The sequence below is a fragment of the Erinaceus europaeus genome, chromosome 20 (genome assembly GCF_950295315.1).
Source record: "Erinaceus europaeus chromosome 20, mEriEur2.1, whole genome shotgun sequence".
Classification (NCBI taxonomy): domain Eukaryota; kingdom Metazoa; phylum Chordata; class Mammalia; order Eulipotyphla; family Erinaceidae; genus Erinaceus; species Erinaceus europaeus.
Window position 1 is genome coordinate 51,684,728 of NC_080181.1, and position 12,343 is coordinate 51,697,070.

General features: G+C 47.6%; 1 protein-coding gene across 3 annotated transcripts in view; it reads left to right on the top strand.

The window, feature by feature from the left end:
- Positions 1-205: 205 nt before the first annotated feature.
- The window catches only part of FAM174B (family with sequence similarity 174 member B), a 39,732-nt gene continuing 27,594 nt past the window's right edge, over positions 206-12,343 (top strand). Inside the window, exon 1 of one of the 3 annotated variants that reach the window (XM_060179352.1) lies at positions 206-731. In XM_060179352.1, the coding sequence (XP_060035335.1) occupies positions 397-731 (335 nt within the window). In that variant the 5' untranslated portion in view covers positions 206-396. The remainder of the gene's footprint in view (positions 732-12,343) is intronic. The other 2 variants (XM_060179353.1, XM_016185941.2) reach the window with 2 other exon arrangements.

Consider the following 12,343-nt stretch of genomic DNA (forward strand, 5'->3'; position numbering starts at 1 on the left):
CTAGCTCTCTGGGACCGAAAGGAGCTAGTAAATGTGGGTACCAGAAATCCCTGTCTCTTATTTCAGGATTTCATGAAATAAAAGGTGAAAGGTGCAGCGAGGCCTTAACTTCTGCACCAGAGCCCAGGTCCCCGGGGGGAGTTGGGGCTTGGGGCGAGGAGCCCCGCTGGGACCTGGGCTCGGTGGCCTGCCCCGCCCACGTGGGGCCGCGGCCCGTCGAATGACTCGGTGCAACGTGTTGGTGGCGGCGGCGGGGCTCTTCCGGGCGCCACAGCTTCCTGCCAGACACCGCGCAGCCGCCTGGACTGCGGGAATCGGGGTGCAGGCCTCGCGCGGGTGCGGGACCTGGGGCTCCCTGCGCGCCCTGCTGCCCTGGGCTGCCCGCCCGCCTGCACCATGCGCGCCGCGTTGTTCCCGCCGCCGCTGCTGCCCGCGCTGCTGGCGCTCCTGGCGCTCCTGGCGCTCCTGGCCGCGCCCGCAGCCCGCGCCAGTAGAGCCGAGTCCGCACCGCCCGCGCAGCAACCCGCGCCGGACCTCCCGCGGCCCGACCCCGCGCCCGCCAACGTCACCCGCGGGGCAGCGGGCGGCGGCGGCTCCAACAGCAGCGGGGAAGCACTTGTGACTCGCCTTTCCAGCCTGCTCCGCGATCTGCCCACCCTGAAGGCGGCGGTGATCGTGGCGTGCGTCTTCACTGCGCTGCTCATCGCCTGCCTGGTGCTGCGCGTCTTCAGGTGGGTGCCCCCCACCCCAGCCGGCCGCTGGCGCCCCTGTACCAAAGACGCGAGTAGGGGCGCTCTGAAGCCGGCCCTCGCCCGCATTCCCTGCTTTACATTTGGGAACCTGTACTCCAAGCAATCTGGTGATCTAACGTTGAACACTAACAGCTCCCTCAGCTTTGACTGCCTTACACGGAAAGACTCACAGACAGGTGGCTTATCCTGGTAAACTGCCTGGTGGAGGTGGAATTTGAACCCAAGGCCATCTGCCTTTATCCATACTCACTTGGTTGTGCCACCATCCCGTCCCCTTGCTGAGTTCTGTTCCCCTAAGAGGCGGTATGGGCCTGTCTCTGTGTGTTGGGTAAACACCTGCTGAAGGTGCACTTCGGGGGGTGGGAGATAGGAGCTGGGTTCCTGGGTGCTTGGTCACCTTTGGTGGCTGTAGTGACTTGCTTTTGGAGAGGGACACAGACTGAATCCCCATGAAGATTTACAGGGGCTTGTGAAGTGCTGAAGAGGCTTTTGTAGATTGCTCAGCTTCCGGTGAGAAGTGCCAAGGAGTTCAGGAAGGAGGACCAGGTCCCTGGAAGAGTGAGGTGATGAGGGTTCCCCCTGGGGAGGTAGGAAGGGCATTTCCCCTAATGTCTAGGAAATCCTGTTTTTGCAGGAAGTGTATCTAACATGTCAGGCAGGCCAACTCCGGGGAAATCTGGGTGTGGGTGCCACTTACCCACTGCCGGCTCCCTCCCCTTCCAAGTGAACACAGCTTCTGTGTTTGCTCAGCTGTTGAAGGTTTGGGTTCAGGGGCCTGCTCTCCTTAGGGAGCATTTCCAGGCAGAAACAGAAACCAGACCTAGGAGGAAGGGTCAGGAGCTGCCTTGGAGCTTTGCTGTTGCTGAGGGGCTGAATGGGATGCTTCCTTTGAGGGGCTTGTGAGGGTTTCTGTTGAGTTAAACATCAGAGGTCCTGAGAGAACAGTGAATGGGGAAGTCTGAGTCCCACATGCACCTGGTTTCCTGTGTTTCAGGGTCACTATGCTGCCTCATTTGGTTCTCTGCACAGTGAACTACCCACTTTGGAGCCCCGTTCTTCCCACAGCCCTCATCCCTCAGCCTACAAACTTCAATGGCCCTATGCAGCCACTGCCTGGGTCTTTCTGCTTTGCCCCAGCACAGCCAGCAGCCACTGGCCAGCATTGCTGAACCTCCTCTGGGTCACTTGCTTACACTCTGTTGTGCTGGCTGGTCCTTTTCTGCTGCTGGGCCTCCTGTTGCCCTGTACCTGCCAGGAGTGCTCCCAGCCCTGGCTCCCAGCTCTTCGCTTCTCTCCTAGAAGTGAAGTGAGGCTTTTGCTCCTATCCTGACTCTGTGTGTCACACACCTCCTTTCCCCCCCGCCCCCCCCCAGCCTCTGCACACCAGTTAGGTGACAGGGCTGGTACCCAGAGCAAGGGAGGCTGATAGCCAGTTCCTCCTAGTGTTCCTGTGCCCCACCTAGGCCTAGAGTCCATCCGCTCTTCAAGAGGCACACACTGGGGTCAGTGCACTGTTTAGAACAGCTCTGAGCCTGCAGGTTCGAACCATTTCATTCAAAATAGGCCACTGAACCCACAAGGCAATACACTTTTAAAGAAAGTATTTGAACTATTTTGCCAGTCTGCTCCTTATTACACAGGGGCCTAGGGGTGGGGACAAACAGAACGCAGCCAGATGTGAGGGTGCAGAGCCTCCTGTTGGGTCTGTACTGCCTTGTTTGAGTTCTTGATTTTATGGACTTGGTAGGCTTCTTCTTCCCAGAAAGGGAGATGGTGGTGGTCGTTGTCATCATCGTTGTCATCTTCTCCTTCTTTATTTTCAAAACTGTAATTAAATACCACCAAGCAAGTAAATAGACAACTTTGAAATCAGAGTGCAAAATGAAAACCCCTTATTGGTTTAAAGGTGCAAGAGAATACAGATTGATCTAATTCAATAAATTAACTAGCTATGTTCTGTTTAAAAACATTAATAGAAAATGATTCATAAATCAGATGATATACAAATTGATGTTTGGTATCAATTTCAGGTATAAAGAACAAAAGTCCTCTCTCTCAGTTTTACTTCTATATCTGTGCCTTCTGCTTCTTCAGGTGTTGGGGGCTGAGGGTAGGTTTCCAAGGGGGGAGGCTGATACCCTGTTTTCTTTTGTAGACAAAAACTCGAAGCTCTTCACAGCTAGAAAATACCCACATGCCCCTTTGCAGGAGGAAAGGTGCATTCCTGAGGTTTCCAGGTTCCATCCCTGGCATTGCCCTATGCCTGAACTGATTGATGCTTTGGTATCTCTCTCTCTCTCTCTAAAAGAAATAAATAAATTGGGGGGTTGGGCAGTAGTGCAGTGGGTTAAGCACACAAGGACTGTTGCAAGGATCCCAGTTCAAGCCCCTGTAGGCACCAAGCCCTAGTGATAACCCTGGAGGCAAAATAAATAAATAAATGTTTTAAGAAAGGAAGTTGCACTCCAGGGAGTGAAGGTCATCTTCTGGATTCTAGAACAATCTACAAGCTGTGGCAGATGGTCCAGTGTCCTGTGTAGGCTTCTAGAATGCCCACTGGGCCCCTTTCCTTGCTCCCTTGCCTCCCCCTACTGCCTGTATGCAGTCACCCCAAGTCTCCTCAGTTCTCCCCAAGCCTTCTGTGTCCTCACCCTCACTGTCTTGTTTCCTTACCTCTCCTTCCCAGCACAGTTGGATCCTTCTTACTGATGTCCTGCTGACAACCTTGTCATTTCATGACCAGAACCCCATCTTCCCTGTGAGCTCCTACCATGGCTCTGTCCACTGCTGTAGCCCTTGGACTACTGGGCTCTCTGGAAGCATCTTGTAGCCTCAGATTCACATATCCTGTTCCACCAGAGTCCCCTCCTTCCCCGTGGGCCAGGTCCTTGCTGTTTGCCTACCTCCCTCATCTGGGCCCCCAGGGCTCCTGAAGCACACTTGAGCTTTGAATTTCTTACATGGAGACAAGAATTTTCCTGGACATGCCCTTTGCTTTATACCAGGCTGAGCACACTGGGTCAGAATCATCTGTGTCTTCCCAATACCTCATGGGACTACAAGCACATAATGGCATCAAATAAAGGGGGTTTTATTGTATTTTATTTTGGCAAATGGGTATTGAATTTCTAAGTTTTGTTTTCCTCCAGGGTTATTATTACTGGGGCTTGGTGCCTGCACTATGAATCTACTGCTCCCGGAGGACAATTTTCTCATTTGTTGCCCTTGTTATTGTTATTTTACCATTGCTGTTGTTGTTGGATAGGACAGAGAGAAATGGAGAGAGGAGGGGAAGACAGAGAGGGGGAGAGAAAGATAGACACCTGCAGACCTGCTTCACTGCCTGTGAAGCGACACCCCTGCAGGTGGGGGGGTGTTGAACTGGAATCCTTATGCCCTCCCTAGAGTCTCTTTGCATAACCATTATGCTATCTATCCCTGCCCCCCTCAGCTTTCTTAACAATGTAGGTAAGGGGTAGTGGGGGGAGTGTGATGAGTATTTTTGCTAATAAAGTTGCAACTCTAGCCTGTTTCTGTCTTTTCCCTGAAGGCATGCCATTGCCAGATCACAGAAAAATTATGGATCTAAGGAAAATGTTAAAATTAGAAGCAAAGAATGTGTATTGTAGTGAAAAAATATATATAAACACTTACAACCAGGAAATTCTATTTAGAAAGTATACACATTTTCACTTCTTTACATAGACTTTGCTCTTGATTTTATTAATTAGACAAGGAGGTAAAAAAGTACCAGGGAAATAAGGTTTGGGGAGGTTGTGGTTGATGGGGAAAGGTTTGAATAACCTAATTCTCTAGTACTGGGCATTGGTTAAAATGATGGTGATCCTTGAAGTGAAATATTGCATAGCTGTTAAAAATGCTGACACTAAGATAAGTACTTGCTGTAATCGTTGAGTGGAACAGGACACAAAATGGCATGAGTAATATGAGTTGGTCATAATAAATAAATGATGTATATGAATATGCTAAGAAATTGATATACATGGGTGTGCACATGTGTGGATGTGGGTGATTCTGATCTCTTGTGTATTTATTACCTATGAGGTGTTTCTATACTTTGATTTTCTTCCTAATGGACCTATCCTCACTCAGTTCACTGCATTCCTCACTGCATTCTTGACTGTGTCTTTCTTTGTGCCTGCACAAGTGTCTGGGCCACACACCAGGAGTTGGGTTTGGGGTCCCAGGGATTCAGGCTTCCTTTCCTGAGGATCCTGCCTGCCATGTCCATGGGTTCTTCAGTCTTCCCATCCTATCCCATACTTAGTGTGATCCAATCTTCTAGTGCTTTCCTGTCACATGGATATGATCTTTTTTTTTTTTTTTTTGCTGTTTTCTTCTGAGGTTGAGAAACTGTTTCTTCCCATCCTTATTCATCAGGTTTCACATGTGTAGAACTGTTTCTACCTTTTTTCATGTCTTTGAATCACTGAGGAAAACTAATTTTAAGTGGGAGATAGAATTAGAAGAGGGAAAAGGCAGTTTGGAGGTAGTATGTATGTGTGTGTGTGTTTTCTGCCTGGTACACAATGGTACCACCCTGGCTCTGTCACCTCCCAGCCCTCTGCCCAGGCCTATTGACACATTTATGAGAGTTGGAAGGGCATCAGCAATGAACCTGTGCAGGAAGTAGCAGAGTGTCTTCTCTCACTGGATGCTTGGAAACATCTCGTGGAATTGTCTGAATTCAGGGGTAACTTAGTTCAGTTGGTGGCCATTGTCCTCAGTGTCCTTTGAGTTTGAGATCTGGAGGTGGGGGGACCTGACTTTACAATGTCTTACAAACAGGGAAGAGGTAAATCAATGAAACTACTTCTCAGAACCATGCTTTCCTTCCCTCTTGGGGAACCCTTTCTTGGCCAGGAGACTCTCCCCACCTCACTGCCCAGACCCACCTTTCTCCCAGGTTGTTGACTGAACACCCAGGCACTTATTTTGAAATTGTAAAATCCTCTTATCTGAGAGAAGGGTTTATTTTGGTGCTTCCTGGGGCCCCGGGAGAAAGAGGACTTCCAGGGGAATCTCACATTGCCCAGCTGTCACTCTGGATCAATGACAAAGGTGCACACGGTGTGTCCTGGAGTCTCAGGACCACGGAAGTGCAGCTAATCCATGGAGCCATCTCTAAAAAGAAACTACAACTTTTCTGCTTACCCCAGATGCCTCAAACTCCACACCATCTGTATTTATACTTGTATTTTCTTCCCCCACCTGGACTTTGCTGGGAATTCATGCCTACATTATTCTACCACTCCTGGAGCTCTGTTTTTATTCTCTTTTAAATGAGGGTGAAAGACAGAGAAGATGAGATCCAGAGAGAAGGAGGAGAGACAGCCCAGCATTGATTTGCTGCTCATGAAGCTTCTCCTTTGTGTGGCGCTCCCATGTGGTGGCTCGGGGCTCAAACCTGCGTCCCCACACATGGCAAAGTGTGTGTTCTCCCAGGTGATCCATCTCTTGTCCTCAGGTTTCACTACTACTTTTAATGGATTAGAAATTTGGGTAGGTCTATGCTTAGAAAGTTAAGCCCCCAGAGGGTTAAGTGCACATGGCACGAAGCTCAAGGACTGGCACAAGGGTCCCAGTTCAAGCCCCCAGCTCCCCACCTTCAGGCTTCACAAGCAGTGAAGCAGGTCTGCAGGTGTCTTTCTCTCCTCCTCTCTGTCTTCCCCTCCTCTCTCAATTTCTCTCTGTCCTATCCAACAACAGCAACAGCAAGGGCAACAATAGCAATAACAACAAGGGCAGGGCAACAGAATGGGAAAAATGTCCTCCGGGAGCAGTGGATTCATAGTGCAGGCACCCAGCCCAGCAATGACCCTAGAGGAAAAAAGAAAAAAAAAGTTAAGCCCCCTTTTATAACTGAGAAAAATAATGGAACTTGTCTGGCATCCAAAGGGCATTTTTGAATGTGTGACCAAGATTTTGAATTAGAGGAAAGCAGTAGATGGAAAACATTCATCTTTATTTAATTTTGCAAAGATTATAGAATTTTCTTAATTTTTCAACTTTGTTGAGATATAATTGACATACAGCACTGTGTCAGTCTATGATGTTGTATAATAATGACTCAACTTACATATAATGTAAAATACTGACCACAGTAAGTGTAGTTAGCATCCAACATCTTATACACAATCAAAAATTTAAAAAAGAAAAATGTTCCTTGTGATGAGAACTTTTGGCAGTTTGCAGGAGAGTAGTTTTCATCATGTCTGTAATATCCGTAGGCCTTACTTGTTGTATAGCTGGAAGTTTGTATCATTCTACCACCACCATCCCTTTCATCTCATGTTTAACTATCAATATATAACAGTGAAGAAGAGTGTAAAATCAACCCAACACAGTAGAAATGCAGATTAAAAAGAAAATGTGAGACCATTTAAACAAATTTCACATATATAAATGTACCAAGGAATCTCTTTACATGTGTATACACATTGTGAATCTTGCTGGTTCTATGTATTTATTATTCATGAAACGCTTATTTAAAATTTTTTTTTATTTGCGGCTTATACAATTGTAAGATTACACCTATCACTAAACTTCTGTGTCCCCACCTTCCCACCTCCCAAAGATAACTACTGTAGTTCTCACCAAGTCTCAGAAACAGTTTGTTTACTTCTGGGTTTTATTTATTTACTCATTTTTTTGGCAAGTTCATGTGTATGTAATATACTTCTGTACTGTTGTCTCAGCTTGTATGCCCTGAGTGGGATTGATTCAGATCTCCTCCAAGTTGTGGCTATCAGTGAGGAGGTTTTGTTCCCTTGGGGTCACTTGGCAGTGTCTGGAAATACTTTTGGTGATCATGACTTGATGCTATTGGGATTTAGTGGGTGAGGCCAGAATGCTGGTGAACATCCTACTGTACACAAGACAGTCTTCCGCCCCACAGTGATCCAGCCTGCACTGTGCTCTTGCTGAGGTTGAAAAATGCTGATCCCTTGGCTTCCAGGCCTGCTGCCTGTCTGATGGGAGTGTTGGACTGAGCCTTCCTGGGCATCAGCATCACAGCACTAATTAGAGAACATGCTTTCAGCGGTCACTGGGATGTTTAGAATGAGATGGAGTCAATCAAGTCCTTGACTTCCCTTTAAGCAACCAAGTGTCACACTGTATTTAAAAATATGATTTGGAAAACAGATATAGTCTACACCAAACCTCTTGGTCTTGCTTACTTGGTCTGCCAACCACTGAGTATATAGCCATCTGGCCAGAGTAATCAGGCAGGTGCATCTGCTTCTGAACCTCTGTCAAAGGAAGTTGGTGACTCTCTTTAGCCTCTTTGGACATGTGGGACCACATGTAGGTAGGGTTACTCACCCCTCACCACGGTCTCATGACTGGAAGCTGCCCTCATTAAGGGGCTTATGGGGACTTAATCCCTGACTCTTATTCCTTCTGTCCAACTTGTTCAGATAGAAAGAAACAAAGACAGAGAGAGGGGACAGCACCAAGCTGCTCTTAGACCTGGATCACATGCTTGGCAAAGCAGACACCATCCCATCCATGTGAGCCATCTTGCCAACCCAGGAAATCCCTCTTTTACCCTGAGTTCTCTGGCTTAGCTGGCTCTATCTGTAAGTGCTCCTGCCTGTGTATACTTTCTTTTGGGAGGGCTTTGTGAACACAGCTTCTTTGGGGCACATTGTCGGGGTTGGGGTGGGTAGAGAGTCCTCTGCAGTGTCTGCTCAACATTTTGTAGGGAGTGTGTCATGTTGTGTCTGACACTTTAGTTTTATAGTTGATATTTTTGGTTCTAATGATACACAAAGGGAATTTCTAAGACTCTAGATTTAGAATCATGTTGTTGTGGCTTCACTTTTAAAAAATCTGTATTTAATCAAAAGTGATCTGCCAGGAATCCAGGCTTGATATTTATTTTCCTGTAAATGCAGGGAGGAGAAATCCCACTCTCTTTGCATGTGTGGGGCCTGGGGCCTGGGGCAGAGAGAATGGGCAGGGCCCTTCTTAGTGTCCAGAGTTTCTCTGACCTCCTTACCTCCAGCTCATCTCACATGTGAGCAAACTGAGACCCAGAAGTAGGAAGGATTTCTTACGGTCACCCAGGAAATGTGTAGGACTTAACCCCAAGGATTCTGCTGCTCAGTTTGTTCGTTTTTCCAAGAGATGATGGACTGGGTCTTCAGCCAAGGGCCCAGGAGAAAATGTGGTTGAGATGATGGAACGTTCTTTCCAGTATGTTCATGAAATCAACCCAAGTTTCCATGGGGAACATACCGGTGACCAGGGAGCTGCCAGTTTCATCCAGGAGCTGAGAAATGTCACTGGATGGCTGCACTTGGCAGATAAGATGCAATGCAACACTTGATCATCTGCAAAAGAGTCCTCCTGCCCCCCCCCCCGACTTCATTGGGGCCTGCACAACTCCACCACTCCCAGCAGATTTTTTTTTTTTCAGATAGAATTTGAAGGAAGGAGAAGGAGTTGGGGTGGGGGGAGAGAGAGAAGATGCCATGACATTGGTCCCTATTCTTGAAGTTTCCCCTGGGCAGTTGCTCTCATGTGGTGACTAGGGAATTGAACCCAGGTCCTATTGCTTGGCAAAGTGTGCACTCTACTGGATGAGCCACCTCCCAGTCCCCTGAAAAAGCGGCATATTACCAGTCAGGAAAGGCAGTGTTGGGAGAAGGAGGGTTGGATTTTAACTGAGGATGAATAAGAAGGGAGGCTTCCAGTACTAGATTGCAAAGTGGCTTTTGCTTTTGTTGCTTGACAATTAGGATGGTTGTAGTTAAAAGAACCAATATTTTAAAAGATTTTAAAGTGTAATGGTTCCATGTTAGGCCTTTTACATGTGTCTCCTCATTGCCCATTTCACAGATGGATAAATCAAGGTGCAGCATGAGAAAGCATCTGGCTCAGGTCTCACAACTGGTGAAGGGCAGGAGTCTAATTTCCCACTCACTGTTCTACCCAGTTCAGCTGCAGCCAGGTTTGGGAAGATAGAATTCTAGCCAGAGGTTTTGGGGGTTTATATTGGATCAGAGGAACAAATGGAAGCTCTGGATATAGGAGTGAAATAACCACAGGCTATTACATCGCATGGGCCTTTAATTAGGTTTCTAATATGTATTTGCAGAGTGGATGGGTGAATAGTGATGTTTTTGTGAAGACCTATGGAAGGTGCTGGAATGTTCATCTGAGAGGACTGGGTGTTCTAGTGGGTGAAGAGGAAGAAGCAGGGCAGTGTCAAGAAGGTCCTGCAGAGTGGAGGAGATATGGTGCAGGGGAGAGGGTCCAATGGAAGCCAGGACCACAAATTGTGAAACACTTAGAACTGCTAGCCATGCAGCAGGGCTGTGTAACTGGGCTTGGTGTGAGTAGAATGGGGGTTCTGCTAAGCAGTGACCATCCCTAAAGTGGGGTACTGGTGATGCAGACTGACATCCCCATACCTCTCCCTCCATATAGGAGATACAGGGGCCTCTTAAAGAGTCCATTATGAAGTATTTCCCAAAGCACCATGACCCCAGAGTTTTCAGGCTGTGATTGGGTACCCTGGGTCCACCAGAGTCCCTCTGGGCCATCCTGCCACTGACCTTGAACCAGTAAAGCCATCCCTAGAAACTGCCTCTTTTGCTTTAAGCCTCCTTCCTCCACCTGGCACCACACCCAAAAAAATACAGTGAGCCCAACCCTTTGCAAACACCTGATGGAGCTGGAGGAACAGGTCTTGGGCATTTGCCGTGGCCATATTTCAGGGGGGCCCTCAAACAGATCACACCTGGGGTGTGCTTATTTTGTCTCAGTAGAAGAAAAGTTGAATCACCCCCAGCCTCAGAGATTGAGAAAGAGGGAGGCATGCATCTGGAGGGGGAAATGCTGTTGCGTTATGAAGGAAAATATCGTGCTTTGTGATGGTGCTCTTTGGGGGAATCAGGGGTACTGCTTATCGTATAGCCCCAGCACCCCGGGCATGCCGGAGGGAGGTGTTGGGGGTCAGTTAGCAAGAGTGCCTCTTTGTGAATCCCAAGAGGATGTTGCCCAAGAGCTGCAGGAAGCAGCTGGATTGTATAAATAATGAGGTATGTTCTTTTTTAAAATTTCTTTTTCTTTTTCTTTTAATTCTTTAATCTTTGTTTATTGGATAGAGACAGCCAGAAATCAAGAGGGAAGGGGGGTGATAGAGAGGGAGAGAAACAGAGAGACATCTGCAGCCCTACTTCACTACTCGCAAAGCTTTCCCCTTGCAGGTAGGGACTGGGGGCTCAAACCTGGGTCCTTGGGCATTTTAATACATGTGCTCAACCAGGTGTGCCACTTTAAATTTCTTTATTGAGGGATTAATGTTTTAAAGTCAACAGTAAATAATCATAGTTTGTACATGCATAACATTTCCCAGTTTTCCATATAACAATACAACCCCCACTAGGTCTTCTACCATCCTGTTCCAGGTCCTGAACCCTCCCCCTGACCCACCCCAGAGTCTTTTACTCCGGTGCAATACACCAACTCCAGTACAAGTTCTGCTTAGTCTTTTCCCTTCTGGTCTTCTTTTCAACTTCTGTGAGTGAGATCATTCCATATTCATCCTTCTGTTTTTGACTTATCTCACTTAACATGATTCCTTCAAGCTCTATCCAATATGGCTGAAAACAGTGAAATCAGGGAGGGGCTCACTATTAGAGCACATGTGTGATACCCTAGGCTTGGTCCCTGTCACCACAATTTTAAAAAAAGTATCTGAAGTCATCTGAGCCCTGCAGGCCCCAGTCTGACAGTAGACAGAGCCCTCACAACTGAAAGAAGCTACAGCAAAAAAGTACCTGGTTCTAAAAGATGCCAGATTTTAAGTCAACCTTAGGTTCAGAGCTTTATGGTTCCAAATCCAGCGCCAGTTTCCCCTGGTGAACACACACACACACACACACACACACACACACACACACACACACACACACACACACGCAAGAGAGAAAATAGCTAGCAAAGACCACCAGACACAGTGCTTCTGGCTGACAAAAGAAGAGACTGAGGAACAGAAGCGCCCTCCCTGACCAGGTTTTTAATTTTACCTGGGGTGGGGGAGGGAGAGAGGGAGACATGCCACGGAACTGCTACACAATCCATACAGTTCTCTTATCTCTGTCCATCGTGCTCCCATATGGTGCTGGGCCACCCCTGTTGATAAGGCATGTGCTCTGCAAGCTGAGTCACCTCTTGGGCCCTGATTTCACACTGTATGTGGTCATGTGATCTTTGCCTTTCCCTCCCTCTGGGTTCATAAACAGTACTGTGGGGCTGGGGGTCACCATCATGTTTGTCTTCCTGAAAGACCTGTCACAGGCAGAATGTTCCTAATAGCCACTGCATGTGTGTATATGGCTCACTGAGCAAACAGAGAGAGAGAGAGAGACTGAGAGAGGGAAGGAGAGAGAGAAAGGGAGAGGCTCTGCTAGGACTTTAAAGGATTTGATTAAATGGGAAAATTATAAGGAAGTCCCCACCTAATATTGTCAATAGGTTCATGGAAACCACAAAATGACTTATAATGATACAAGTTTGACCACAGCTTTGTTGATAATAAGAGTTAAGTTTCTTTT